The 24,654-nt window shown below is 46.3% G+C and overlaps 2 protein-coding genes and 1 non-coding gene across 4 annotated transcripts in view; 1 reads left to right on the forward strand and 2 right to left on the reverse strand.

The window, feature by feature from the left end:
- The window catches only part of ADCY7 (adenylate cyclase 7), a 42,687-nt gene extending 29,596 nt beyond the window's left edge, over positions 1-13,091 (forward strand). Inside the window, exons 19-27 of the mRNA XM_012788958.2 lie at positions 293-394; positions 1,383-1,576; positions 2,373-2,466; positions 3,839-3,994; positions 4,624-4,770; positions 5,312-5,416; positions 5,757-5,871; positions 6,519-6,643; positions 6,851-13,091. Of these exons, the coding sequence (XP_012644412.2) occupies positions 293-394; positions 1,383-1,576; positions 2,373-2,466; positions 3,839-3,994; positions 4,624-4,770; positions 5,312-5,416; positions 5,757-5,871; positions 6,519-6,643; positions 6,851-6,997 (1,185 nt within the window). The 3' untranslated portion in view covers positions 6,998-13,091. The remainder of the gene's footprint in view (positions 1-292; positions 395-1,382; positions 1,577-2,372; positions 2,467-3,838; positions 3,995-4,623; positions 4,771-5,311; positions 5,417-5,756; positions 5,872-6,518; positions 6,644-6,850) is intronic.
- BRD7 (bromodomain containing 7) overlaps positions 9,725-24,654 on the reverse strand; it is a 41,577-nt gene continuing 26,647 nt past the window's right edge. Inside the window, exons 8-17 of one of the 2 annotated variants that reach the window (XM_012788947.3) lie at positions 23,923-24,046; positions 22,771-22,846; positions 19,850-19,957; positions 19,316-19,451; positions 17,104-17,215; positions 15,151-15,207; positions 12,956-13,070; positions 12,505-12,648; positions 12,161-12,304; positions 9,725-11,541 (exon numbers count right to left, since the gene is read on the reverse strand). In XM_012788947.3, the coding sequence (XP_012644401.2) occupies positions 11,486-11,541; positions 12,161-12,304; positions 12,505-12,648; positions 12,956-13,070; positions 15,151-15,207; positions 17,104-17,215; positions 19,316-19,451; positions 19,850-19,957; positions 22,771-22,846; positions 23,923-24,046 (1,072 nt within the window). In that variant the 3' untranslated portion in view covers positions 9,725-11,485. The remainder of the gene's footprint in view (positions 11,542-12,160; positions 12,305-12,504; positions 12,649-12,955; positions 13,071-15,150; positions 15,208-17,103; positions 17,216-19,315; positions 19,452-19,849; positions 19,958-22,770; positions 22,847-23,922; positions 24,047-24,654) is intronic. The other variant, XM_012788948.2, reaches the window with a different exon arrangement.
- Positions 24,321-24,427, reverse strand: LOC142863000 (U6 spliceosomal RNA). The gene has a single exon (XR_012913889.1). It is a non-coding gene; the product is annotated as a U6 spliceosomal RNA (small nuclear RNA).

The following is a 24,654-nucleotide window of genomic DNA, read 5'->3' on the forward strand; positions in this document are numbered from 1 at the left end:
TCCCCACCGGCTCCTGCCCCGGGCTCTCCAGAGCTGCAGTGGTGGAGAGTGCGCTGTGACCACAGCCCTGAGGGTCACCTGGGGAGAAGGGGGTCCCGCCCCCTGGCTTGAGGCAGCCGCTGATGCCCTGGGGCGTCCACCTGGCTACGTTTTTGCTCTTCTCTGCCTCTGCGGGAAGCGGCACAGCTGCGCAGGGCCGTGTGCGGAGTGCGCCTGGTGGGAAATACCAGGCCTGCCTCACTCCGTGTCCCCGCGCCCTGGACCGTCCTAACGGGGCCTGCCTCCTCCGTAGCCACTGACGCCGTTCCCCGCCCTGGAGCTGCCCGAGGGCAACGTGACGGACCTGCAGGATGCGAGTGTGGGGGAGAGGACCCTGTGTGCGCGCCTCCTCCCGGTGGGTGCCCCCTGGCCCGGCCCCGGGTGCCGTGGGCCTCACCGACCGCTCCTGCCCGGTGCGGCCGAGCTGAAGCCCCCGAGCCTGAGACCACAGGGTGTGCCGGAGCTCGTGCAGCCCTCAGCCAGGCCGCGCCGAGCCCTGGTCCCGGGGACAGAGTCTGGGTCTTGGTGTGCGTGGCTTAAGCCGTGTGGGGCGCGCAGCGACAGGGACAACCTCCGCTGTGCTGGTGGGTGTCTCCCGCTCACGTCTCTGGCAGGCCCCTCGTGACCTCTGTTTTACTCACGAGTAAGTGGGACCCAGGGCGGTTGGCCGGTTGGCTTCGTAGGTGGCGAGCCCACACCGAGCCTCAGCAGCCCAGGCCTGGCGTGGCCCGCAGATGAGCAGACGCGGGCTCTGGCACTGGGGCAGCGGTGCGCCGGGCTGTGTCTGAGGGCAGAGAGGTGCTGAGGTGGGGAGGGCAGTGCACGGGGAGCTGAGGTGTGTGGTGGGAGCAGTGGGTTTCAGGTGGTGTGTCATGGGCGGGGGAATCAAGCCAGAGAGGCAGGTGCGACCTGGATCAGGGTGCTGCAGCAATGCCAGGGGAAAGAATGTGGCCTTTATTCTGGGGGCATGGTCTTGAGCAGGAGAGATGCACTTGGGATGGGGCCAGCTTGCGGCAGAACTCGGGAGACAGGCTGTGCAGGAGCGACGCCTTTGCCTTTATCGTGTCCACTGCACCGTGCACTCGTTTGGTTCCTTAAGCAGCACAGCCACAGTAAGCGCAGCACAGCGCTGGGAACTTGGATCCCTCCGCCTGCTCTTTGCTGCAGCGGGAGCTCAGCAGGGCGAGAGAGGGGTGCTGAGACCCGGGCCCAGGGCGGAAGGGGGTGGGTTAGTGCTAACGCATCTCTCCCTTCCGTGACTGCCAGGCCTGCGGTGTGCCCCTGGGTGACAGGACATGGTGGGGTGACCTTTGCCACCCTGGTAACATCCCCCTCCTCCCCAGTATTATGCCTGCAGCTGCATGCTAGGCTTCATCGCCTGCTCCGTCTTCCTGCGGATGAGCCTGGAGCCGAAGGTCGTGCTGTTGACCGTTGCCCTGGTGGCCTACCTGGTGCTCTTCAACCTGTCCCCGTGCTGGCAGCAGGACTGCTGTGGCCACGTCCCGGGCAACCTCACCAACACCACTGACACTCTCAGGTGGGGCCCCGGGCAGCTCGCTGCCAGGACCTGAACCTGGTCCTGCCGCCCGCCTGCCCCGTGGCCTGCTCTGTTCTGGTGCCTACTCAGACTGGGTGCTCTTGTGCGCCCGGCTCCCGGGGACCGCCACCTCGTGGGCGGGATGGGCAGATGGCAAGGTTTCATTTCACAGAAGGACAGTGACGTGGCCCGGCCTAGTCTGCAGCGTGCAGCGCCGAGGAATGTAGCTCATTTGCAGCTGCTCTGGGAAGGTCCTGGGCCACCAGAGGCCGGTCTGGGCGGAGGGGGAGACCTCAGCTCTGGCTCAGCACCTCTCTTTCGGGGGCGTGCTGGGTCTCCAGTTTTGAAAAGGGCAGTTGCTCTGGTCTCTTCCTGCACAGGCGGTGACACCTGAGGCACAGGAGGGCTGGCATGTGCGGCCCGTGTGGGATGAGGAGAGGGCCTGGCCGCCCTTGAACTGCAGGCCAGAGCCTGGCCTCCCGGACAGAGCAGCTGCTCCGCGTGGGGCTCGCACGTGCGCCGTCCCCATGCTGGTCTCCAAGGCCCCGGCCTGCCTGTTCCCTGGGAGCAGCTCTTGGCCACCCTGCCAGGGCTGTCATTCAGGGGGAGCACAGAGCCCCTGTGAGGGCTCCTCCGCCTCCACACCCCTCCCCTTTCCTTTACGCCCCGAAGTTGTCCCTCCCTGCTAGGGCGCGTCTCCACGTCAGCGGGCGCGCTCTTCTGGTGGCAGAGCGCTGCGAGGTGGCAGGCTGGGCGCTGGGCGCTGGCAGTGACTGCAGCCTCCTCTCACCTCCAGCATCGTCCCCAGATGTTCCTGGAGGCACCTGAAGACCATGATCAATTTCTACCTGGTCCTGTTCTATGCCACCCTCCTCTTGCTCTCCAGACAGGTACGGCCGAGGCCGCCCGTGCCCCAGCTGGCCCTGGCGCGGGGACAGGGCAGCGGGGCTGAGCAGGGAGGCAGCAGAGCCCTGCTGGAGAGCTCAGTCCCCTGGTCACGGGCTCTGAGATAGGGTCCTCGGCCCCCCGGGACACAGGGACAGGCTGACCTGCCTGGGAGACGAGCACTGGCCGGCCGGGCGGCCTCTGCGCCTGCGGACAGGACGCTGGCGCTTCCCGCCGCTGCAGACTGACTGTTACTGCGGCCTGCGGACAGGTCGCTGGAGCTTCCCCCTGCTGCAGACTGACCGTTACTGCCGCCTGCGGACAGGACGCTGACGCTTCCCGCTGTTGCAGACTGACCGTTACTGCCGCCTGCGGACAGGACGCTGGCGCTTCCAGCCGCTGCAGACTGACCATTACTGCGGCCTTCGGACAGGACGCTGACGCTTCCCGCTGCTGCAGACTGACTGTTACCGCCGCCTGAGGACAGGACGCTGACGCTTCCCGCTGCTGTAGACTGACTGTTACCACCGCCTGCGGACAGGTCGCTGGCGCTTCCCGCTGCTGCAGACTGACTGTTACCACCGCCTGCGGACAGGTCGCTGGCGCTTCCCGCTGCTGCAGACTGACTGTTACTGCCGCCTGCGGACAAGACGCTGACGCTTCCCGCTGTTGCAGACTGACCGTTACTGCCGCCTGCGGACAGGTCGCTGGCGCTTCCAGCCGCTGCAGACTGACCATTACTGCGGCCTTCGGACAGGACGCTGACGCTTCCCGCTGCTGCAGACTGACTGTTACCGCCGCCTGCGGACAGGACGCTGACGCTTCCCGCTGCTGTAGACTGACTGTTACCACCGCCTGCGGACAGGTCGCTGGCGCTTCCAGCCGTTGCAGACTGACCATTACTGCCGCCTGCGGACAGGACGCTGGCGCTTCCCGCTGCTGCAGACTGACTGTTACCGCCGCCTGAGGACAGGACGCTGACGCTTCCCGCCGTTGCAGACTGACTGTTACCGCCGCCTGAGGACAGGACGCTGACGCTTCCCGCTGCTGTAGACTGACTGTTACCGCCGCCTGAGGACAGGTCGCTGGCGCTTCCCGCTGCTGCAGACTGACTGTTACCGCCGCCTGAGGACAGGACGCTGACGCTTCCCGCTGCTGTAGACTGACCGTTACCGCCGCCTGAGGACAGGACGCTGGCGCTTCCCGCTGCTGCAGACTGACTGTTACCGCCGCCTGCGGACAGGACGCTGGCGCTTCCCGCCGCTGCAGACTGACTGTTACTGCCGCCTGCGGACAGGACGCTGACGCTTCCCGCTGTTGCAGACTGACTGTTACTGCCGCCTGGGGACAGGACGCTGATGCTTCCTGCTGTTGCAGATTGACTATTACTGCCGCCTGGACTGTCTGTGGAAGAAGAAGTTCAAGAAGGAGCACGAGGAGTTTGAAACCATGGAGAACGTGAACCGCCTTCTTCTGGAGAACGTCCTGCCAGCCCACGTGGCAGCTCACTTTATTGGTGACAAGTTAAATGAGGTGTGGTGGGAAGAGGGGGCTCGGTCACGTGGGGAGGCTGAGGTTCCCGTGCAGAGCCACGAAGCACCCCATGGGATTAGCTGTAAGGACGTGGGAGTGGGGTTCGAGACCTGGGCGCCACTGTGATGGTGGACAAGACACCTCACTTCCCTGTGTCTCGATCTTCCCCTCTGTGAAATGGGCTGACAGTACTCACCCTGAAGGAGTGTCATGAGGACACGTGTTGAGGTGTTTATAATCTGGACGTTCTGTATTGAAGAAAATGTCTGTATTTCTACCAGTTCCGTGTAGCAGGGGCTTTTCTAGATAAGGAAACTGAGGACCAGCGCCTTGCTTAGTATAGAGCCCAGGTCTCCTGTTCCCCTCTGCTCCCCAGGGGCTCTCCCCCAGCTGTGCACAAACACCCACGGTGCCCAGAGGAGCAGGACACCAACCCGAGCCTGCCCCTCCCCAAGCAGCCGAGTCACCGTGGCCCGTGTCCTAACGGCCCGGGGACTTGCGCACGGCCAGGGCTGGTGCCGCTTGGCGGGGCAGCTCAGTGCCCCCCCTCCTGGAGCCTCACTCTGCTGCTCTGTCCCCGCGAGAGCCCAGGCGGCCCTAAGGTCCCGTTTCCTCCCGCCTGAATCCAGGACTGGTACCATCAGTCCTACGACTGCGTCTGTGTCATGTTCGCCTCGGTGCCGGATTTCAAAGTGTTCTACACGGAGTGCGACGTCAACAAGGAAGGCCTGGAGTGCCTGCGGCTGCTCAACGAGATCATCGCCGACTTCGACGAGGTGCCCGCGGCGCCCGTGCTGGGTGGGCGCGCGGAGGCATGGGCGTCCTAAAGCCTGATTAAAAAATGCGACACGGCTCCCTTGGGGGAACATACACGAAGTATAAAAGGCACACTTTTGTCTTTTTCATTCCGTTTTATTCAGCAAATATTTTGTTGGCGTCTTTTCTGTGATGGGCAGCTTCTGCCCTTGTAGAACAGTCGGACTCCCAGCTGAGCCCGCGCTGTCAGCCTGTTCCAGAGCCTGTCAGTTTGGGCTTACGCCTGTGCTGGAGACGGGTGATCCACGTTGTGTGGATGACGCCGAGCTGTGTGACCGCTCCTTCACTGAGGAGTGCACAGGCTGGGACAAGGGAGAGACGGTGTTGGGGAGATGCAGATGACAGGAGCAGGGGCCGAGGCCACGCCCCCACTTGCCCTTAGCTGTGAGCATGGACGGAAGGGCCCTGTGCGTGAGACCCCATACCCTTCCTGAGGATCTGGGACAGGCCGGGCTGCAGCGGTGCGGCGGCGGCCCTGCGTCACTGCTCCTTGTCCCGCAGCTGCTGCTCAAGCCCAAGTTCAGTGGTGTGGAGAAGATCAAGACCATTGGCAGCACATACATGGCAGCTGCAGGGCTCAGCGTCACCCCAGGGCACGAGAACCAGGTATGAAAGCCCCACGAGGGGACATTCAACCGTCCCTGGACCGATCACCTTACTTAAATGGGAGCTTCCCCGTCCTGTCCGGGAAGGGCAAAGGTGCCTGTGCGGCTGAGCCCCGAGAGTTCTGGTAGCGGGCGATGGGCCCCTGGTGGGGGCAGGGGAGCCCTGTGAGGAGACCCTGGCACATCTCTGCCACCGAAAGCCCCTCCCACAAAATCCACAAGGATAGTGGCGCACCTGCCAGGTCAGGGGGCGGGAGCCCTAAGGCGCTGACACACACCCAGCCGAGGGGCCGGACGGGGTCCGCCCTCCACGGCCCTGCACACGGCGCTCTGTGCCGCAGGACCTGGAGCGGCAGCACGCCCACATCGGCGTCATGGTGGAGTTCAGCATCGCCCTCATGAGCAAGCTGGACGGCATCAACAGGCACTCCTTCAACTCCTTCCGCCTTCGCGTCGGTGAGGCCCTGGGCAGGGGCTGGCGGGGCTGGGGGCAGGGGAGCGGGGGCAGGGGCGTGGGCAGCGAAGCCCCCGCCTCCAGGCAGGCCCACTTGGTGCGTGTGGCGAGGCTGCACGTGGCCATCTACTACGAAGTTTTAGAAACCTCTGACAGGCCCGGTGGCTGGATGGGGTAATTACTGAGGCCTTCTTTGTATACTGCTTACATGGTTACCTTTGAAAGTTTTAAGAATGAACGAACTATCACTACAGAGAACCAAAATTACCAACTGTAAGTAGGTGACCCTAACGTACAGAGAATAGAGTTATACAATCTAGAGTAGCCACTGTTAGCCGGAAGGGTCTATGCTCAAAGCCTAGGTGTTCGAAGTGAGATTAGTGGGTACTAGGTAAGTGTCACCATCAAACCCAGACTTCCTGAGTCCTGGAGAGCCTGCCAGAGAGCTGGCCGGGGCAGGGAGTGCCTTTCCCACATCCCAAGCACAATCCACGGGGCAGAATTCCTGAAGTTGTCCCAACCCAACCTTCTATTTAGTGTGGTTCTTGCTTTCTGTGCTTAGTGGGGGAATTTTGTGGCCTCCCTCTCTTAAGGACAGAAGCCTGAGGCTTTGGCTCTGTGATCAGCCAACTGTAAACATTGTCTTCAGGCATAAACCACGGGCCTGTGATTGCTGGAGTGATCGGGGCTCGAAAGCCTCAGTATGACATCTGGGGAAATACGGTCAATGTGGCCAGCCGGATGGAGAGCACTGGAGAACTTGGGAAAATCCAGGTGAGGGGTAGCATGTGACCAAGAGCAAAGAATGTCCCGAGAGGGGAGGGGACCTGGGCTTGAGACCTGCCTCAGCCACCAACCAGCCTGTGACTCGAGCTATCACATGTCCTGAGAGAAAGGAAGTGTGCCAGCTTCTACCCGTCCCCCCTTCCCCAGCAGCTTTCCTTCCTGCCTCTGAGGACTTAGCTTTCTTTTCCTTTTCAGGTTACTGAAGAGACATGCACCATCCTCCAGGGCCTAGGGTATTCCTGTGAATGTCGTGGGCTAATTAATGTTAAAGGCAAAGGCGAACTAAGGACTTATTTTGTCTGTACAGACACTGCCAAGTTTCAAGGGTTGGGGCTGAACTGAGGGCTTCTGCTGGATTCAGAACACGCTGGGAAGCCAGTTTCCTCCCCTGAAGCAAGCCAAGGAGAAGACTCAGCCAACACCAGGCACAAAGGCACTTAATGGGCTTGGCTGTGAGTGGCTTCTTTGGACTTGTGCTAGAGGTTTCTTGGACAAGTGCACCAGATCCCGGCTTAAGGCAACTTCTGAGCCGTAACACACGGTGGCAGCCAGAACCTCTGTGCTGTTGGTCAGTAAGGGTTTCCGGGTCAGCTGGAAAGGGATCACTGGTACAACTACTGTACTTGTGACCTTGAGATCTTGTTCCCTGAAGTACTGTGGAGGCGATCTTGGAACATGACCAAAACACATGTCCATCTCAGTGGCCTGTGAGCATGCCCAAGGGAGACTTATGCCTTCTAGCTAGAGTGGATTAAGATGAGCTGGATGGAAGATTCCCTTCTCCCTAGCAAGACTGGCTATGGGATTCTGTGTTTCTCACATTGGCATCCTGGTGAATGGAATTGGAAAGTGTTTTATATCTGTAAATGGTTTCAAACAGTAGAAGAGAAAAAAAATTAACATTTACTTCTTGCCATCTCTGACATGTTTGTTTTAAATAGATACATTTTTTTTTTTTTTGAGACAGAGTCTCACTTTGTTGCCCAGGCTAGAGTGAGTGCCTTGGCGTCAGCCTGGCTCACAGCAACCTCAATCTCCGGGGCTCAGCGATCCTACTGCCTTAGCCTCCCGAGTAGCTGGGACTACAGGCATGCGCCACCATGCCCGGCTAATTTTTTGTATATATATTTTTAGTTGGTCAATTAATTTATTTCTATTTTTGGTAGACGGGGTCTTGCTCAGGCTGGTTTCGAACTCCTGACCTTGAGCAATCCGCCCGCCTCGGCCTCCCAAAGTGCTAGGATTACAGGCGTGAGCCACCACGCCTGGCCCAATAGATACATTATTAATGGGGGTTTTACCCTTTCTAATGACTTCATAGACACTAGATAAAATCTCTTCCCTCCAGCGTAGTCGCTGCCATTTTGACCAGTCCAGTGTCGGCGTATGGCATGGGCCGGGCTGTGAGGAACGTGGCTCACAGCAAGAAAGCAAGGAGCAGTGCAGCCCTAGCTCTGAACAGGTAGCTTTGATGCAAGCACTCCGGGGTTAGGTGCAATAAGCTGAAAGCCTAGAACTACAGTACAACCTTTTAGCTCTGCCCTGATCACTCATGCATTTTGGGCTCGCCCTGTAATCTTCCAAATATATGGTGTTTTTTTTTTTTTTTTTTTGAGACAGAGTCTCACTTTGTTGCCCAGGCTAGAGTGAGTGCTGTGGCGTCAGCCTAGCTCACAGCAACCTCAAACTCCTGGGCTCAAGCAATCCTCCTGCCTCAGCCTCCCGAGTAGCTGGGACTACAGGCATGCGCCACCATGCCCGTCTAATTTTTTACATATATATTAGTTGGCCAATTAATTTCTTTCTATTTTTAGTAGAGACGGGGTCTTGCTCTTGCTCAGGCAGGTTTCGAACTCCTGACCTCGAGCAATTCACTGGCCTCGGCCTCCCAGAGTGCTAGGATTACAGGCGTGAGCCACCGCGCCCGGCCTGTTTTTTTTTTTTTTTTTTACTAGAAAGGAATGGAATGTATAGAGAGAACTTGGACAACCTGTCAGTGTTTCTTTGCTTTTCTTTGGTCTTCATAGCTAACTCTGGAGAGCTTCAAAAGTAGAAGGATCTACTCAGTATGGGCGTGTGTAGAGGTTCCCATATCTGGGAAGCCAGCCATCTGGAAAATGCTGAGATGTGTTCTTGTTCTGAACCTGAGCGAGTCGAGGCAAATGCAAAAAGCCAGGTTTCTGAGACGGTGTATTACTACACTTCAGACTCCCAGGGAACTGAAAAGTCAACCTGTTTCAAGGTGCAAAATAACCAAACTGCCCTTTCTTTTTCTGAACTGACTTCATAACCAGAAGTTATAACCGTGGCCTCACAGCCAGAGCATCCCCAGAATTTATAATACAACCGAATTTTCCGTCATAGCAGCGACTCTTAGCTAGAAGTCACCCATGAAGTTACACACAAGATCCTGCATACAGGGGCCTTCAAAAGATCACACGGGCTTGCAGGTAGGGTGACTAAGCAGCCTTGTTTGCCTGGGACTCAGGAGGTCCTGAGAGGAGCTGTCCCCCTATTTGCAGAGTAAGGGATAGTCAAGGGGGAAGAAGACTGAAATCGAAACTGCCTGTGCTGTGTCATCTTGTGGGGCTTTATCTGCTGGGGGAGGAGGGATGGGTTTATTCTAATCCGCACAAAGGTGTTGGGTGAACTAGTGGCAGCTCTGATGTGTCGCATGTAATTGGAATGAGTGTGAATACATTATAAGAACTTGCTGTTTGTTTAAAGGAATTTTACGGCAAAAACGCTGCTAAGGGAAATGAGCCTCGCCTTAATTGCCCTTTCTACACAACTTTTCACATAGAGGGCTGGTTTCAGTTAGGTACTGGGCTGAAATTTGTGCTCTCCAGGCAAGTCAGGCTGGGTTCTGCAGCTGATAGAAACATAGAAACAAATGTCAGTGCACTGGGCCTCTCTGAGGTCGACATATTTCTACTCCTGCAGTATTGAAGTTACCTTTTTTCTTCAGTAACAGAAAGCCCAGTTAGGAGTTTTAAAAAAAATGGTTACCATTCATATGTTTTTCTCCATTTCCAACTAAAGTACTGTGCTCAGATAAGAATATTTAAGTTTTTAGTTTTCAATGTTCAGGTCATGGAGTATAAAAGATCATAATAATCACCTGTATTTTTTTTTTATTAATCTTTTTTCAAATTACTGAGTAATTTCTTCACAGGTGTCATTGTTTTAATGACAGAAACAAGTATTTTTTCTAAAAATGACCTTCCTTCTCTATGGATCAAGGACTTACCATTTCTCCTAAGGTGGCCTCACCCTGACTGGCAACCCTGAAGTTTCCTGGTTTACTTATTAAGGACATTTCCTAACAGAAAAGAAGATCATTAACCACTGTATACTTTATGTATATAATAGGTCAGTGTACAGAAATATGCTTTGAGATGGAACATGCAAATAACTAGGGTTTATTCTGTATACTGAATATTTAGAGATCTATAACATTTGTTTCAAAATGCTATGATCCATTTTTATAAAGTACCAGTGTTTAGCTGCTTTTTATACATTAAATTAACAATTTGGAAAACCTGAATGTCCTAAAGGTGTTTTGAATTTAAATATTTTCTTGGTCTTTAGGAATTTACCCAAGTAGATCTAAGGTTTAAGAATCAGTTACCACCTAAATTATATTTTAGAGATTAAAGAGAATCAGTTTTCCTTCACCCTACTTGTTCTTCCTAAATATTAATTTTCAAAGCCAAGAAAATAAAAAAAAAAAATGACTTCCTGCCAGAGGGGAGGTCACAGGAAGACTCTATGTAAATTTTTTTGCTGAATTAACCTATGTCCATCCTGAATTTTTCCTTTTGCTTTTAAAACAGGTTATACACTGAACCAGATTCAGAAAAATTACCATTCATCTCAGTACAGGACTGGTGATGGAATGGGGCACTTATCATGGACTCCTAACATAAACTCGGGCACTTGACCTTTGTATTTCAGATAAAAAACAGTGGACAGAAACATAGATTTTCATTTAAGCTCAGTAATTCCCTGATATATTCAAGGATGATTTGGTTTATCTTATTTGGCTTATTAGCCCTTTACTATAGTTCCTTTGCTCTTTAAAAAAATGGGAAAAAACAAAAAAGAACACCAGACATGTTATAGTGCTATAAAACTTGTTTTGCTTTTTGGAGGGGGTTTGAAGGGAACCTATTATCCTACATAAGACCATCATTTTTATTAGGTACGTTGGGGGCAGGACCAAACTATTAAACTCTAAAGTTGCCTCCAGCATGTTTGTGGAATGAGAAATCTCACTGGAAGGGACCATTTCTAGAGTTTCTTAGTCTTGGTCCTATCTGTGAGAGGTAAGAAAGCAGCACGAGCACTATCTGGAAAGAACGCTGCACGGGTATGGCGGCAGCCCCAAGCTGTATTTCTTCTTCACAAGGGCCACTTTTTGAATAAATTATCAAGAGGAGAGCTGCTAAGTTTGGAACTATTTGGTTATGATTTCTTTAATGGGGAATATGGCAAATGTGAACAATCAGTGATTTCAATTACTTTGGGGATTTGCTTCTTTTTGTGGGTGATGGTTTGGTTCCCTGAGCTTCTCTGTCACTTATCCACAGACGCAGCGCCCCGGGGGAAGGTCGGGTAACTCAGTTGACATGTACAATACTCCTCTCAGAGTCCCAGGTTCAGCTTTATTACCTAATATATAAGTCCAATCTCTGGAACATTAAAATTGACTGTTCCAAAGTTTAATTAAAAACACAATTTACAAATATTTAATATCTTCTGAAAAGCATTTCCAAGTTAAGAATGAAAAAAATATGTACATAATATATAATCAAATACCAGTTGGTTTTAAATCCCATCAGGTCCACACTCAGCAACATCGGTCTTTTTAGGTTCTTCGAAATCTGAAAGAGAAAGACACCACATTCTATTCAGCATTTTTAATTTGAAAAAGGAAGTGAAGGTAAGGCTACCAGCCAGAAGAGCAAGTGCTGACAGCAGTCCTTGACCACATCCAAGGTTAAAGGCGAGGGGCACTAGCAAGTCATCACTGTAGTTTTCTGGCAAATGTGTGAAATCTTTATTCTTTGGACAAGATAGAAAGAAAACCAATAGTTTTATATACCAAGAACAGAGATAAAGTCTTTCACATGTTATCTGAAGGAAGAGGACTGATGTTCCTTTTACAGTCAGCCCTCTGTATCTGCGGGTTCCAGATTCAACCGATTGTTGACAGAACATATTAGGGAAAAAACCCAATACACAACACAACTAAAAATGATACAAATAAAAAAATACAGTATAACAACTATTTACAAAGGATTTACATTGTACAAGTAATCTACAGATGAATTAAAGTATACAGGAGGATGTGCGCAGGTTGTATGCCATTTAATATCAGGAACTTGAGTATCCACATATTTTGGTATCCTCGTGGGTCTTAGGACCAATCCCCAGCAGATACCGAGGGACGACTGTACTCACAATAGCCTTTCACTCATCCCAGAGAAAAAGGGCACGTACCTTCTGTTAAATCTACAAAGTTGTTTTCTATGACGGGGGAAGGAATGGAAATCCCCATTGCTTTTCGAACTCCATACATGCTTACGATATCACCTGGAGTTACTTGCTGCGCAAGTTCTTTAAGATTATTGGTCACTTGTTCAGCTAAAAAGAAAAACAGTTCCACTTATTGAAAAGTCATTCCTTTGGATAATTTTTTAAAAATCCAAAGGAACAGCAAACACATAAATGCAAAAACCACAGTATTCATATTTCAGCATTACTTTACAGTGGTATCACAACTCTACTCAGAATATTTTTCATTTAAGTATCCCGATTCTTCTCTTACTGGAGGTGTAACATACCGAGATGCATTTCTCTATATGAGGGACCCAAGAGACAGATCATATTGGGAGGGGGTCTGGTGCTCAAACGCTCATTCTGGGCTTCCTGGAGCTCCCTGAGCAATTTGGTGGTCTCATCAAGTTTCTTCTGGAACACTTCAGCTTCTGGGTGGTAAGAAAAAGAACACACTAAAGAAAACATGGACATACCTGTGTTTGACCTGGTGTGGTAAACAAAGTCCTACACTTGAGGGCTTTGCTGATTACTGGTTAGCCTTCTCCCTCTAAAGGAGTAACCCCCCTAAAAACAAAATCAACACCGCAGCCATTCTTTACTATTCATTTAACTTGGCTAGCCAAGATTTTCCCATGAATGATGAATGAATGCCATGCTAATCTGAACTAATGTGACATTAAATCTTGACTGCCTGTGTTATGTAGTGTTTCTGTCAGAGCCTCTGGAGATACTCACCTTCAGAGTCAAAAACCTCAACTGGAGCACCGAAGTTTGTTACTGCTTTCAGGGCTATGAGCCTGTCCTGAGTACTGGAGTCCAAACGCCCTGCTGGCTCTATTTCTATAATCTGCTTCAAAAAAAAGAAAGGCAATTATTTAAGCTTGCTAAAAACCATTACAGTGCTAACTAGAAAGTACTAAAATGGCTTGCGTTACAGGCAAAGTTATTCTACCCATTTACTTTGGAGTCCTAATTTTGATGCTTACAGAAAATGTCTTTCCAGAACACCCTTTAAAAATGCTATTTCCAAATCTTGGCAAAAAAAGTGTACACAAATCCATACTTTTCTGCAATGATGTATCTTAGACAATTTGCGTCATTTGTTTCATATGGTAACCATTCTGAAGATAAAATAATGAGAGCCTTGTTACTGCTTAAATTGTGAAGAGAGTTTGGTGATTATGACAATGCCTTATGTTCCTGAGACTCAAAGGCAAATGTTTCAGCCCAGGCAGTCCATATACTTGCAATCCTATAGACCTGTAACCTAAGATGCTTCCTGGGTCTCCTCCAGGCTCTAACACTAGCCTGTCAATATTGCATGGGAAAAACAAAATCTTAAAAAAGAGTGGAGTTTTATTTTTGGAATTGTAAGACACAGTTTCTATAACCTCAACAATGCTTTTTAGGAATAGAACAACCCAGATATTAAGTAACCAAAAGTTAATGGTTCACTTACACTATGGTATTTGTACTCCAAGCTCAATCAATCTGAACACTCGATCTACCTACATACATGCAGGCTAAAAGTGTGTGGTGGAGAAAAAGTGTACAATTGTGCAACTTGGCACTAGTATGCACTTATGGTTTGCCATTTCAGCTGGGCCCTCACAACTCATTTTATTTCTTACACAACATCCTTTCCCATTCTCAAGATTTCTTTCATTCTTGCCCCTCTGCTAAGCATATGACCTTGCTTGGCCCCTCTTTCCTCAAAAACACCACAGTTGTGTAACTACCATCTACATCTTCATCATCTCTACTTGCTCTCCCATCTCAATTTTTCTTTCCCCTCAGCTAAAAGGGCTTATGTATCTCCCATCTTAAAGAAGGTCCCTTTACAGTTTCCCTCCACTCATTTAACTCACTGAAGTCAACCCCCCACCGCTGCCCATTTTACTGAGCCTTCTCTGATCAAGGCTACACATTACACTGGCCGGTCCCCTCTCAATGGACTTCTGTGCAGCACGTGACATTGCTGAACTGCCTCTCTTCCTGCTTATCATCTTCCATGGCTTTCCTACCATAACCACTGGTCTTCTCCAAGATTCTGTCCTTTGACCTTTCCCAGGCTACATGTTCTCCCTGGACAATCCTGTCCACTCTAATGACTGAAATAAAATTCTACCTTTTCATCAACAACTTTCAGATACACACCCATAGCCCAAATCTTGGAGTTCCAGGCCTACATCTTCAGCAATGTCTCAGATCACACTAGCCATCAGAGGTTTGCTTCTTTTCCTGTACTTCCTCTATGAGCTGACAGCACTATTTCCCACCTTATGCACCAGGTCAGTTTTCCTTATATTCCTACATCCTTATTTTCTTCCTTTTATTGGTATGCTAGTTGTTTCTTTTGCTTAGACAAGTCCTGTAGCTTTTCACTAGCTCTTTCCTCCACATTTTATCACTGTATCCCACCTTCTAGGATAAAAATCTCACCTTCTTAGCACTACACAGAAAAATTCATCATTGGGTCCCCACTTGTGTAACTCCTCTTCTCCCCAAGGTACTGCTTGGTCACCTGTTTTCTGGGATCAAAGCACATGTGGCCCTGTTCTCTCAGCTCCATGTATGTCATTATACATGCAGTTCCGCCCACTGGAGATGAGTGGCCCTGCCTACTCAGTCTTCCAGACCCAGGTCAGACAGCATCCTTGCTGCGAGGAGCTGCTCCTACCTGGGTGACTATAACTCATACATTACATAGTATAGTAACTGGTTTCGGGCCCCTTCTTCACATGCATGTCTACTGCACTACCTACCACCAAGCTCCTCATAGGCAAAAAGACCTTACTTTATCTTAGATGATACTCAATAAATATTTTTATTTTAAAATAAAACTTTTATCATTTTAGCCTTTTAGCCTATAAGGCCTTTTAGCTTATTATCCACAAAAGTATTTCTTATAAAGAATAAAATATAATCACCTCCATTTCTTTTGCTGTGTCAAGTGTCCTAGTATGACCATCATCTTCAGGTGGTGACTATAAGGATAAAGAAAAACAACTTTTTATGAAAATATATGCAAAGGCAAATATCAAGGGAAATAGAAAACTGTCAAGATTTTCATGGCAAGAAAAAAGGAATAAGAATATAGGCTAATAGAATATGATTTTTTAAACCAAATGAATTATTAGCATTTCAGAGTATTTTGAGTTGGCATACTTATTACTAGTGAAGATGAAATATTCCCATGCTAGATTAAAAAGCTATATGCATGTTTAAGAAGGTATTTGGTAAACAGCACATAAATACCTTAATAAATGGAGTCTGTTTTCAACAACAGGTAAATCTCTGACAAGAAAAAGACAGGGAGGAACTCTAGGGACTACTGTGCATTAAAAAAGCAATATTCTCAGAAAGCAAAGGATTACTATAAAATATTCAAATGCTACAGAGAATGTGAAAGCTTCTCATAATCCTATTCTTTAGAGATAATACACATATAAACAACAGACAAACGTGTCATGGACATCAATCAATAATGATGTGATCTTTCTTTGAAAGGTTGTATATTGTGACTTACGTAACCAATCCCCAATTTCTTTTCCTGTTTTATTTTATGTTTTTGAAAAAGAGTCTTGCTATGTTTCCCTGACTGGAGTACACTGGTGTCATCAACTACAACTTCAAACTCCTGGGCTTGAGCGATCCTCCTGCCTCAGCCTCCCAAGTGGCTGGGACTACAGGAATGTGCCACCATGCTTGGCTAATTTTTCTATTTTTTGTAGAGATGGGGTCTTGGTCTTGGTCTTGGTCAGGCTGGTCTCAAACTCTGGCCTTAAGTGATCCTCCTTCCTCAGCCTCTCAAAATGCTAGGATTACAGGCGCCAGCCACCATGCCCAGCCCCAATTCCTGATTTCTAAAAATGATAAGCAATGTATCCTTATATGTAACTCTTCTTATTTTCTAGGATAAATTCTATAAATTCTAAGAGTTTGATACTGCTGGATCAAAGGACAGAGAAACTTCACATTCTCAAACACATTGCCACATTCATCAAATGAAAAATACTCTATTTTAGAGTATTAATTAATTCAGATTAATTGATGGGAAGGACATAGTAAAAAATATTTTGAATTGATATAATAAAGTTTAATATTTTTTAGGCCATGTGAAGAAAGCAGTTCATGTGCTAGAATTTTATAGCAGTTATCAATGAACTTGACGTCAGTCAGGTACTGAGGAATGACTGTAGCTGTGCTGACAGGTCACCCAGCAACCATATGTGCAGTGTGGGCAGGGTACAAAGCAACAGAGTCACAGCCACCATTAAGAGTTCTGACCTCCAAGAGATAAAGGGTTCCTATAACCATGGTGACAATTGTGGAGATCAATTCTCCTCTGCATCATTAGGAACGTTTTCTGGTTCTAATTCTCGAGTCAAGACTCTGAATCACTCCAGATTATGAACTATCTCCAACTGAACCAGAGGTAGTTTACAAGTGTTAATAAAAGACGGCAACAAGGAAGCTTTTTACTTTGTAACTGAGGCTCCTCCTGTGGTGCTACGACTGAATAAGGAAAAGGCCATTTCCTATCATTTTAGCCAACTTAGTTTCAACCCAGTGAGCAAAACTTTCCTTTTTTGTTAGGGTATGTAGCACCTGCTGACTTCCTAGTTATAAACTCCATTTTGGGATCCTACACTCCCAATATCTGGAGTTAATGCCAATGCTCTGGCCCTCACAGATCCCTGTGGCTGACTTGCTCCTTTCCGTTCACTGTCCTCCACCCATGGCCTCAACCCGGCTGGGCTGTCTTTCAGGGGAAGGGAGTCCAGCTGTCATACTGGTTAATCCCATGGTTTCACAACACTGAATGACTAATACTTGGGAGCTAGTAATAAATTTCCCTGTTTCTTCAGCACCATTCTTACCGTCTCCAACTCTTGTAGAGTCCTAGAATGTCCTCCTTTTGTTAAAACATCCAGTAAACTATCTGCCATAACATATGGATAATCTTGGCATGTGGCCAAGAACTCATGGATGCTGAAAGAGAGAGGCAAGAAAGTCACTTCCACGTAAGTCACATCCCTCGGCTCAATCCTCCCATCCAGGCCAACTGTTTCCATTAGATGCCGTTAGTTTATACACCAGGATGTAAAACTTTGTCTAGACGCAATGCTGTATTTACATATTTACCACTGATTACTTTATTGAGAGAATTAAACAATATCAAGAACACAGTGAAAATGAAATGCTCCTGAGGACCCCCAAACAAAAATAAGATGTCAGTTGTGGGGTGTAGGACTCAGTCTTTCGAGCTTCTACCACCTCCCCTTCTCACTTCCTCGCTAATGTGATCTTACTCACCTTGGGACTTCCACGCACCTAAAATACTCAAAGCTATACCTCCAGTTTGGACCACACTCTTTGGACAGCTCTATCTGGATGTCTAATAAGCATCTCAAGCTTAAAATATCCAAAACAGAAATGCTGGATCTTCCCCAAAAGTAGTTTTCCAAACTCTCTCCCTTCTCAGTGAATATCAACTATAGCCTTTTAGGCCCAGTCTGAAAACCCTGGAGTCATTCTTACCTTCTCGGTCTCTCATACTCCACTCAAGTCAGCAAAGGAATCCTCCTGGCTGACCACTGATCCCTCTCAACACCTCAACTGCCACTCCCCAGTCCATTTCTCACCTCCCAACTTCTGTCCTTGTCCCTCTGTAGTCAGAATGTTCCCTTTAAAATTGTAAGCCATACTGGGTTACTCCTCTGCTCACATTCCACCAGTGGTTTCCCATCTCACTTAGAATAAAACTTCAAGTTCATACAAAGAAGCACTCCAACCTGTTACCTCTCCGACCACCTTCTGCTTCACTTGTTCTGCTCCTTACCGTTCTTCTGCTGTTTCTTGAATGTGCCATGCAGGCTCCCACCTCAGGGCCTTTGCACAGCTATTTCACTGGCTAGAAATGCTCCTCTTTCAGATGGCAGCACTGCTTGCTTCCTTACTTCCTTTAGTTTTTGCTCCACTTTCTCTTCTGTAGCAAAGACATCCCTGACAACCCTATTTTAAAATGCACCCCTCTCCCAACTACAGCACCACCATCTATCTTCTTTTGCTGCTTTACTTTTCTCCAAAGCACTTGTCACCATCTCACAGGAGGGCATGGGTCTTTGTCAGCACTGATTCCCTGGAAAACCCCTAGGATCTAGTAGAATAATGCCTGGCACACAGTGGGTGTGCAATGCCTATTCATGGAAGGCACAGATAGTCCAGAAAGAATGCATTTAAGCTGGTAAAGTCTAAAGAATATAAATGCTTGATCTGAAAACACATTAAACCTCTGATTTAGGGATTCCTGCCTTCTAAAAACAACAACAACAAAACCACACATACTATGTAAATGTGAACAGTCCTCCTTTGTCAGAAAACCACAGGACTGGTTAATCTAGAGGGTTAAATTATTTTACATACTGAAAGTTAACAAGGTACCAGTCCCAAGAAGGAATACCCCAACGTCAATGCTGCACTCTGAGCCAGAATCCTGGTAAGTCAAGATGGCATCTCATGTTGACGGATGCAAAGTGCTCGGCATTTTAAATAGGAACACAGAAATTGTCTTCCCACAGGAACATGTAATAAGGACGGTACAGTGTAACTGTAATAGTCTATCCGGTACGTGTTGGGTCAAACAGGCTTGTAAGTGGATTGCCTTAGGTATTGAGCCATCATGTCCTACCTCAATGTCTTGGGGAAAATGTGCTGTGGGTTCCCAAACTGGTCAAGTCTGGAACACAACTCACTGACACACAAAAATGTTACAGCAGAGCAGATGGTACCATCAACATTTTGAAGTATCACGATCTTGAACTTTGGTATCAGTTGAGGTACATAGTGTCTTTAAAAAATATATTTTTGTAATAATTAAAATACTGCAGATGTCAGTATCAAGGAGATATGTTCTCTCATTATCCATTAAAGGATAATGATAACCACTGGCTTATTATTGTCAATTAAGAAGTTTACTGGACACATATTCTACCATTTGGATAACTTTGTAAATCTACCCACAAATCACATATGTACATTAATATTTTAGAACAATATGGGACTTAGAATATTGATTAGTTGGTGACTCACCTGAACTCACTTGGAAGATCAGAGTCTTCCCCATAGGTTGAATAGATTAAGTCAGAATCATCCTTGCTGACATTTGCAAACGTGGAGTCATAATGTGGTGCATAAGAACTGTAGGGTCCATAATTCAAGTACAACACTGTTGAAAAAATTAAATACTGCAGTACTATTCTTTAACTCGTATGTCAATCTGTTTTCTTGTTTTAAAAAAGATATTCTCTTCTAACTTTACTTCATTGACTGGTATACAAATCTAAGATATTTTCTTCCTAACAGATACTTGTAAAGTTGCAACTCAAGTGAATTCTTCCCCCCAAAAGGGAGAGAGAAATAGAAAAAAAGAACAAACTGATTTTGAATACTAACACCGGATTTTCCAGTTTGTTCTGAAATTAATAAAATACCTAATTGATGGTGCAAAAATATCACCAAGAGAGTTACTGAATAAAATAGTGAATGGTAATAATTATGCTTCCTTTCCTAACTCCCCGAAGCAGAAGAGAAAAAAACATGACTACTATGCAGGAGGAGCCTCACCTGGAGTTACTTTGTTTCTTTTATCCTCTTTGAAGCCCTGCAAAGTATTCACTCCAGACTGAAGTCTCCCAGTTGTCATTCCCAGTCTCACAGGGCAGTAGCCTGGTTCTAAAACATCACAAGGAGCACAGTGAAGGAGGCATAAGTGGTAATGATCCACAGGGCACACTGCTGAGTTTTCATGTATATTACTTCACATCATCTACATAACTGTGAAGAGGTTGTAGTAATAGCCCTTACTCTACCTTTTCCTCTCTGTCTCTATTTTTTAAGACAGGGTCTTGCTCTGTTGCCCAGGCTACAGTGCAGAGGTGCCATCATAGCTCACTGTAACCTCTGGGCTCGAGGGATCCGCCCTGTCAGCCTGCTGAGTAGCTGGGACTATGGGTGTGCACCACGATGTCCAGCTAATTTTTATATTTTTTGTAGAGATGGGGTCTCGCTACGTTGCTCAGGCTGGTCTCAAAATTCTGGCCTCCCAAAGTGCTAGGATTACAAGAGTGAGCTATCTCTCCCAGCCACTATAGCCATTTTTAAGATAAAAAAAATCAGAGCTTAGAAAGGCAAGAAATGTAGCCAGGACTAAAACCTGGACCTTTTCATTATATGCTCCTGCTTCCTGGAATTCTTTATACTGATGTTACATTTCCCTTAAAAATAAGATTTTTATTGAAAACAAAAACCAAGAAAACACTTAAAAGCTGGGACTTCTCATGTTAAGATGAAAGTAAATCAGTAGAAAAATTAGTCAAAGACTGAGTATGGGCAAATACCTGGATTAAAGAACATGAATTCATAATATTAATACATTAATGATAAAATAGTATCTATGAGAGGCATAGTTTTAGTGCAATGAAAAACAGCCTTTAAAAATGTGATCTCTGTGAACCAGGAATGAATCCCTGCAATGAAACTAGGAATATGAGACACAGGCAGAAATCATAAGGTGGACTGAAAAGGATGCTATCAGGAGAAAATGTGACCTCTGAATAGAAAGGGCTGTCTTATATTCTGAAGAAGAGTCTTGGTTTCTGTAACACGATCACCCTGGAACACAGGCTGTTGCCATGGGTGATCAGTGTGGTATAAGAAACTTCAAATATCTAAATCAGATCTCTCCTTCTCAGTGATCAGTCTGGAGTTTGGTTTCCTCATGAGTGACAGTACTAGGGGATGAAGCTGAGAAGATGGATGGGCCATCTTCTGCCTGAATCCAGTGAAGTGGCCCACTAGGGGGCCTGCTGTGGTGTAGGAGTCAGGTTAGCTTGGGCCACGTTTGATTGTGTCCACAGGAGCAGGAAACCCAGGAAAGCAGACCAACAGCACAGACCAGCCTGGCTTCAAAGAAAGGGCTAGATCTTCAGGTGTCACTTAAATCAGTTAACTTCATCTCCTGTTGCCAAATTTTTACCACAGCTACACTAAAAAAATGTTCTCAATCCTGTGGCATTTTCTCTGACCTATGACCATATAAATTCTGCTAGGAAAAATTCACATCAAAGTAGAAAATGAGTTTTGTTTTAAAAACACAGCACTGGCTCCTGTTCTTCTATTAGTGTTCACCTCCTTTAGAGAACATCAACAGGCTTGCCTTTCAGTCTTCAAGGGTATTAGGCTCTTCCTTGTGTTACGGTTTTTTCAGCTGCTGTTCCCTGTTACTCCCCCCCCCATCCCTTACTCACCTTTTGGGGATCAGCCTAAACATCACCTCCTTCAGGAATCCTCCCCTGACCCCCAAACATTAGGCAGGTACCTTCTGTTATACACAATCACAGGTGTTCTCTTCCTTTGTAGTACTTATTCATGACAGACATGTCTTTGTATGAATATTATTTTTTGTTTGTGCCCTCCTCCTGTCCCTTCCCCACAGAACTGAAGGGGAAGGGACTCATCTCTCCTGTTTTTTCCCTACTAAATACCCAGCTCTATTGACAGCTCCTAAGATAGCACCTGCCCACATCAAACAATACTGATGACTGCTCCCTTAAGTGTAAGAATTCTGTCATTCATTTTTGTATTCCCAATTATCTCTCATGACAGTATTAAAATGGATATTAAATAATGTTCTCACATTTGCTTATCACAATACATGATTTTCCCCTCAGAATAAAATGTTCCTATTCTTGTGTCAAATTTCAAAATATTCCCTGTATTTCCATTAAGACATCATCTGAGAAAGAAAACTATGACTGAGGTTCTAAAACACTGATTCCCAACCTTTATAAACTTTCTACTGACCACAGTGAAAGACATAATGTCATTTAGTATAAATACTCCATTTTATTAAGGTACTATGTGGCATATACATTAATTTTTTTCACTGAAAGGAAAACAGCAGTTAAATTTATTTATAAATAAATAATCTGAGGGTATGAGATACCTCTAGAAATAACCAAGTACATATACCAGTTCTTTTAAAACCAGGGCTAGAAATTACTGCCTAAATTTTTTGGCTTTGTTGATGATGGGTATACAATATTTCAGGGACTTTGTATTTTAAGGCTATTCTGATCTATAGTCTCTACTTTAGGGTGAAGTGAAAGTCAGGCTGGCTGTTACCATGAAGTACATGCATGCTCTGTAGCCCAGGGGTTCTCAAACTTTTTAAACAGGGGGCTAGTTCACTGTCCCTCAGACTGTTGGAGGGCCAGACTATAGTTTAAAAAAAAAAAAATACGAACAAATTCCTATGCACACTGTACATATCTTATTTTGAAGTAAAAAAACAAATGGGCAAAAACACCCACATGTGGCCCGCAGGCCGTAGTTTCAGGACGCCTGCTCTAGCCAAATTCTTTGTGGATAATGACATAGTTGGATTTATCAATATTTAGGATCTTGTTTAAAATGTTAAACCAGGTTACTACTGTTCTTGGACAAATAGTATCAATTTCATGCACAGTCTTACTCTGTGATCCTACCTCCTACAATGGGATCCACAGGATGGAGAAGTCCCAATGTTGTTGTTCCATCTGGTTTTCTTCTTTCAAATTCACACTGCAATGACCACAAGTATTCAAATGGAATAAACTGTTTTATACATAGAAATAGATCAAGTACTAATTATCTGAAATGCTTGAGATCAGAAATGCACTGGATTTCAGACTTTTCTCCAATTTTGGAATATCTGCATATCCATAATGAGGTATCTTGGAGATGGGACACAAAATTCATTTATATTTCATATACACCTTATAGACATAGCCTGAAGATAATTTTCTAGGTATTTTTAATAATTCTGTACACCCATCACGAGATTAGGTGTGGAATTTTCCACTTGTGGCGTCATGTTGGTATTCAAAAAGTTTCAGATTTTGGAGCACTTTGGATTTTGAATGAGGGATGCTCAACCTGTACCATATATATATATATGTAGCCCACTAGGAAATCTTACTTTAATCAAACTAATATTGTAGGTGGCTATCATTATCAAACTCAAATACTGACTTTTTCATCTGTCTTCATGTATATAGGTGTTGATGGACTAAGGAAATGGAGGTTAAGGAAATGCCAGAATTTTAAAGAGCTGTGTGGGCTACCTAGTTCTCCCAACTCTATCAAAAAGGGAGGATCAGGGAAAGGGAGTGACTAGTTCAAAGTCATATATGAATCTACTTGGTTTTAAAATACATGTGCTAAACAATAGGATTTCAAACGACCAGAGTATATTTTCTGGTAAGCTTAAAGTATGCAGTTCACTTTCTAATTTTAGAACACATTAACTTCATTTTTTAAAAAAATCTAGTAACAGAGGATAAGATTAATCAAGTACTTTACAAACAAATACAGATGTTCCTCAACTTACAATGGGTTATGTCCAAATGAACCCATAGTAAGTTGAAAATATCGTTAAGTTGGAAATGCATGAGAAATCTGAGAAACCCCTTGTAAAGTCAAAACATCCTAAGTAGGGGACTATCTGTCCATTATTAATTTTTCTACTGTTGAGTGTTATAGTGTTAAAAGAGCTCTATGGCAGATATAGATTAAAAGCACACAAGCAATTGAAAACTTCAAGTTTCAGATGACTCATATTAGTAGATAGATGGGAAAAAAAGGAAAAGTTCAATCACCTGACTATTAACAAGCCGCCGGGTCAGTTTTCCTCCAGATTCCTTAACGATGCGGTCGATCTGCTCCTGCTCTCTTTCTAAATTATTGCTTTTAAACCTATCTTCAAGCATATCTTTGTCTTTCCTGAAAACACACATTAATACTAAGTAAAAAAAAAAAAGATAAACAACATGAAAATATTAAAATGAATTCTAAACATGAATACAAGTGAAGTGGAGGCATTTTACTGTCACCTATTTTAATGACCTGGTAAAGGACCCTAACAACACACAAGCAGTAAGGCACACTTAATATGCTATTTCTCTCCCTTATTTGTCCAGTGTTACTTGTCTTAAATGTTTTTCTGGGCACATTCACGAACATGAATGCTACCTCAAACATTATTTTGAAGGGGAAGAAGTATATAATTTGCTTTTTTAAAGTTCAATTTTTTTTCAATTTAGGGGCCATGCTAATCTTCTTGTATCATTCCAATTTTAGTATATGTGCTGCTGAAGCGAGCGCAAAAGTTCGATTTTCAAAAACAAGATAAACAGACATTTAAAATGTGTAAATCTTAGGAAGAGAACAAAGAAATTTGTCACAAGTTTACTTTCTTTGCATTATGACAGCAGAAATCCTAACTGTAAACTACAGCCTTCTCCAAAGTTGCCAGGGAGGTGCTGGGCAGTCGGGGCTGGCTGTCAGTGGTGTGAGTGGACGGGCACGGCTGCTGCTGGCCTTGCTGGGTC

Source organism: Microcebus murinus, chromosome 20, assembly GCF_040939455.1.
Source record: "Microcebus murinus isolate Inina chromosome 20, M.murinus_Inina_mat1.0, whole genome shotgun sequence".
NCBI classification, from domain to species: domain Eukaryota; kingdom Metazoa; phylum Chordata; class Mammalia; order Primates; family Cheirogaleidae; genus Microcebus; species Microcebus murinus.